Source organism: Silene latifolia, chromosome Y, assembly GCF_048544455.1.
Source record: "Silene latifolia isolate original U9 population chromosome Y, ASM4854445v1, whole genome shotgun sequence".
Classification (NCBI taxonomy): domain Eukaryota; kingdom Viridiplantae; phylum Streptophyta; class Magnoliopsida; order Caryophyllales; family Caryophyllaceae; genus Silene; species Silene latifolia.
This window is the reverse complement of record NC_133538.1, coordinates 114,120,150-114,125,566: the sequence shown is the minus strand read 5'-3', so window position 1 is coordinate 114,125,566 and position 5,417 is coordinate 114,120,150. Positions and strand designations below refer to the sequence as shown.

At 37.4% G+C, this 5,417-nt stretch overlaps 1 protein-coding gene across 1 annotated transcript; it reads right to left on the bottom strand.

Moving 5' to 3' along the window:
• Positions 1-597: 597 nt before the first annotated feature.
• LOC141628765 (protein FAR1-RELATED SEQUENCE 5-like) lies at positions 598-4,534 on the bottom strand. The gene is made up of 5 exons (XM_074441856.1): positions 4,501-4,534; positions 3,641-3,803; positions 2,031-2,979; positions 1,408-1,798; positions 598-674 (listed from the first exon to the last, which is right to left on the bottom strand). The coding sequence occupies exons 1-5, from the start codon at positions 4,532-4,534 to the stop codon at positions 598-600; spliced, it is 1,614 nt and encodes a 537-aa protein (XP_074297957.1).
• Between the last annotated feature and the right edge of the window lie 883 nt (positions 4,535-5,417).

The window sequence follows — 5,417 nt, the reverse complement described above, 5'->3', positions numbered from 1 at the left end:
TTTCAGTTTACGAATTTTTTATATTTAAGTCTATTTTGATAAAATAGTTTGCTTATATTAAGGTTCTTTGTGGCAGGCTGCCCACATCAGTGACTATATGGATTCTAGAGGTGTTGCTAGAGGAATTGTTATTGCTAATTTTGAACACCGCCAGATCAAATTTGCTTGGCAGGAGAAGCCGATAAACACGACTGAGTCTGGGCTATTCGCAATGATGTATATGCTAATGTATGAGAGTGAGCCTTTTCATCATGCTGACCTTGAGAACAAAATCAACCGTCGCTATTTGGTAATCTAGTTTGCTGCATCCCTCATACTAGCGGATATCAACGACCTCAGAATGAGAATCATTACGAAGGTGAATGCTTTTATTGCCGACAAGGAAGATATATGGAATGATTTGCACCTCTTCCGTCGAATTCAGAAGTGTTTGACCAGGAAATAGAACTACCTGAATATGGGGTTCCTGTGAATAACTGAATAAATCAATCTTTGATGAGGTTCAAGAATATTTAGCCTGTGTTTGTATTTTGTTCATTTTGTGTGACTTTGATTCACAGGCTGTGTAACTTTTTGTCAGGAAGTTTTAGTGAACAATTATGTAACTTCAACTCTTAACCTCTGTAACTCCAAGCTGATCCAGTGTAACTCCCAACTGAATTTGTAGTTTGAACCTTCAAAAGTTTTAACTGAAATATGTTTATCTTTACTTTGTGTTTTTTTGGTATAACTTCAACTATAAAATGGCTTACTTTGGTCTGTAACCTGTAACAAATTTTTCAAACAAAACCTCGTCATCTGTGACCTAAAATCTACTAACTTTCATTCAGGGTTTTTGGTGTAACTTTACCTCACAAATGTATAACTTTTGTCTGCGTATTATGTAACTTCACCTCACAGTTTGTATAAAATTAGTGAAATATGGTAGGGCAGTGTACATGATAAATTAGAACAAAAGTCAAGCTTGTCAAATATAACACCAACTCGTTAAATGTAACTCCAACTAATTGTTTTAGCATTTAGCCACTGAATTTTGATTAAAGTTCAATACTGCTATAGCTGGATTAAAAACAAAATTTCTTTCCCCATTGTTCATTCTCCTTCCGTCTCACCATATTGTTTACCTTTTATCAAAATACTCCTCACAAAGGATAAAAAGTGCAAAAAATTTGTTGAGATGGAGGTATTACTTCATTCACTACACTATGGAATGCCCCTCTTCTTCCTCTTCTTCTTCTTCTTCTTCTTCTTCTTCTTCTTCTTCTTCTTCTTCTTCTTCTTCTTCTTCTTCATTAGATGTATCCTCAGATGGTGATGATGGTGGGCGCTCTGCGAACGGGTTTGGGCAGTTTCTTTTGTCGTGGTGAGCCATTAACTTGCAGTTATTACACATTCGTTTCGGCTTACTTGCTTTTGCAATTGCGTTCGTCTTACTTGACAACATCCTTCTGCCGCTCCCCTTGTTTTTGGATTTTTTAGGTGGAAATATTGTTATCTCGTCACTAGCCGGACAACCAAGTAATTTAACCATTTCCTGTTGCTTATTCAATGTCTCCATGCATTGTAATAACTTCTCCTTAAATTCCAGAATTAAGCTGCACATACTCTCAACTTCAGCTTTGCCTAGTCCACAAAGTAAACCAACTGTTTCGTGTATTTCTGACCACAACTTCGTCATCTCAATTTGCTTTGCATCAATGATATCAATATCATCGATGAGTTTACCACCATAGTCTAACATATTGAAGCGAAGTGCATCACTTGTCCATCTTTTAGCAACATAATCCTGTAGTATTGTCTGCAACCCATTGGATGAATAAATCCATATTATATGTCGACATAATATTCCTTTTCATATAAAGTTTCTGCAGGTGCAGTATGCTACCAAAGTTTCTGTGGAGTGCAAACAATTGTCACATAAATATTAGTATGTGTAACTTCTAAGGCAATATGTGTAATTTCATAGTCTCTACTGTGACACTTCATTACTCAAGATCTTCTGAAACTTATCTTTTCTATTAAACGAATACTGCAACTATATTATTACCTGGGTTGTACTTAACCTGATAGCTCCCTCTCTTGCACGCATCTTTAACGATGGTCACCTCTAGCCCATCCTTCTCGGTGTAACCCCCGGTCTTACATGTGTCGATAGAGTACTTCACCTCTTCTTGAAATTCTTTGAAACTCGCATGGGTGTACACTTCTGCCCGGTGACACTCTAAAGGCACATGGGTAGCAATTTTTGGAGACGAGTGTCGGTTATCATTGTCAATTTTCTCTTGTGTATGTCGTTGTTGGTCCATAGCGCTCTCAAAACGCATCCAGAACTCAACGATCGTACCTAACTTCTGTTCAAACCTCTTAAAATAACTATTTGTGCTCTCTGATCGCTGTGTCGTCCTCATTACAGCCCCCATGTTCAAGTCCCTGCAATGCGCCATTACCCATTGCTTCCTTTTACTAAACGTTTCCGTAAACCAATCATCGTTGACAAGCCCATGAGTTTCCATTAATGCTGAGCAACCAATGTCAAACTCTGTGGCTTCTAAGTCGTCGTCCCATATGATGTCATTCAATTTCTTTAGAAACTCCTTATAATCTACCCTGGTCACCCCGAACTTTGACGGCACCTTGTTCATGATATGCCACATACAAAACCGATGGCGCGCTCTCTTGAAAACAATGAGGACAACCTTAATAATGCCTACATCTTGATCAGTGATAATGTACTCGGGTTCCTTCCCCGCCATAGCAATTAGGCAACGGTTGAAAACCCAGTCAAATGATTCATGGTCTTCATTTGCAATAAGCGCCCCACAAAATGTAACCGACCGTTTATGGAGATCTACACCCGTGAAAGGTGTGAAAATCATATCATACTTGTTCGTGGAGTAAGTTGGGTCGTACGATACTGCATCACCAAACATGGCATAGTTCCTTCTAGCTTCTCCGTCAGCCCAAATAACTCTACGAAGGCTACCATCAACATCAAGATCATAATCAAAGTAGAAACCCGCTCTAGTTTATGCCATCTCTTTGAATCGGTCTATGAACAATTGTCTGTCCCTTTCATGTATGAAGCATTTAATATTTCGGTGAATGTTCTTGAAATCAGTTAGAGTTGCACCAATATTCTCAAAACCATTTAAGTGTTCCTTACACATATTGTACGTCCTAGTTGCTCCCAGCATCAACTTTAAAAATACAATACTATTATTTAATATTGTAACTTTACTGCATATCTGTCAAGTTAAGCTATCTCCATATATGTAAACTATGACAAAAAAATTAAGTACTAACCCTTGAGTTATATAGGATCAGGTGCTTGTGGTAATCTGATATGTTTCGCGACAACTTCTGAAACTCTCTATCATTAACCGAGATTAGCTCGTGATTGTGCCCCTCGTGAAATCGGTCTATTAATAATATACCATGCTTCATAAATATCCTAATTCGCGCCTTGCACCCGACCTTCCTAATTTTGTTATTCCTGTTTGTTGTAACCGTAACACACTCGCTGCTTTTCCCCTTGCTATGTTTCTCTGTACCCTCCTTCAGTCCATGTGTGAATCCCTCTCGGTTACAAACTACTAGCTTAGACTTTATTGCACCATCGCGCCACCTCTTTGTTGTGTACCTCCTCACATCAAACCCACAAGCAAGTGCGTATATTTTATAAAAGGTCACGGCCTCCTCGATCTCAATAAACTCTTGACCGATGTATGGTGTGAATTTGTTTTCCACTTGCCTACAGAATTCATCCTCCTTGTCAGATTGTGTTCTTTCACCACTAGAGGAATCTGTGAAAAACAAGAATAAGCTAAAAGTTGTACAATAATGTAAGCATCAAGTTGAACCTTAATGTAACTTCTGTTTACAGAGTGTGTAACTTCATTTTACTGTATATTCAGTTCTACGACATTTTATGAAATTATTTGATTTGACGTACTTATAATTTCTATAAAGTTACAGTAACTGTGAATCGAAGTTACAGTCAAATTTCGTTATTTGTGTAACTTCAATTACAGAGGCCTGTAACTCTAACACTCTATTCTTCAAATTAAGTGAAATCTTGCCTAGAGTTGCATTCAGTTCTGCGAAACCTGTTACTACAACTAGGTTATTCAATGCGTATCTCAGACTTTTACTAAAATTGTGTAACTTCATTACACTTTCTGTGTAACTTCAATTATCTTATACGTAACTTCAACCATGACAATGTACATCATTAGATTAGCACAACATTCAACTAATAATAACGTCTACCTTTCTTCAAAAACCACGAACAAAACTCAATTTTAAGTAACTTCGTCTTCAAATCCATAGTCAAAACTCAATATCAAAATAAATAAAAATATTTATTAATCCAATTAACCATTGTATGACCTTAATTTGCAAAACAACTCAATAAATACAAAAAATAACATGTTGATGAAACAAATAATCTGATTTTATAAAACTCAAATCACTTACATAAAAAACCTACGAAAAACATACCATCGACGACTTTAACTATCTGCATATCCGTCATTCTTATCAACTTGAGGAAATTAATGATTAAAGTGGTTCGTTATGTGGAATGAAATACGACTTCTCTGATTTTTAAGAAGTTTTTTTGGTTTTTCATGATGAATTTGATATGTTTTTCTAATGCTTTGAAATGAGAGAGAATGAGGGAGCCATGCAGAAGAAAAGAATGTTTGGAATGAACATAAAACCAATGACAACACCGTTGTCTAACAAAAAAATAAAACCCTAGACTATTGTTTTATCCAATGGACCTCTTTTTGCCACACAATCAATCCCACCTCCGAAACAATTGGGCTGGGATTGATTGTGTGGCAAAAAGAGGTCCATTGGCTCAAAATAAAGAAACACAATATTAATGGTAAAAATGTTAACAGTCAAAGGGAGAGAGGAACCCACATAATTGACCCCTGAAAAAGTGGTAACGGCTCCTAGATGCCAGGAGGCTGTTTCGTGAAGGCCCAGCAGGAGCTAACCCTAGAGGAGGCAATTATAAAAAGGGAGGAAGATCAATCAGAGAGGGACAAGGGAAGAGCACGACAAACAGCTACAAAACTATACCGTCTTCAACTTGAGAAATCTCCTTTTCTGTTACTCATCGGATCTTCTTCCATTGTATTTCCTTACTTGTAGAAATATTCCGATCATAGTGCAAATCTTGGCAGGACTTAGAATCCCCCCGCGGTTGTTCCCACACCGGGTTTTCCGCCTCACCAAAATTCCCTTGTGTTGATTTTTCTTTACTGTCTTCCATTTTTTCTTGCAACGTAATTCGTTATTTCATTCGCAGTCACAGACGATCACTTTGACCCACTAAACATAAACGCCTAACCGGTAAATTATTACCAAAACAATTTGGCGCCCACCGTGGGGCCTCAGTGATCAAT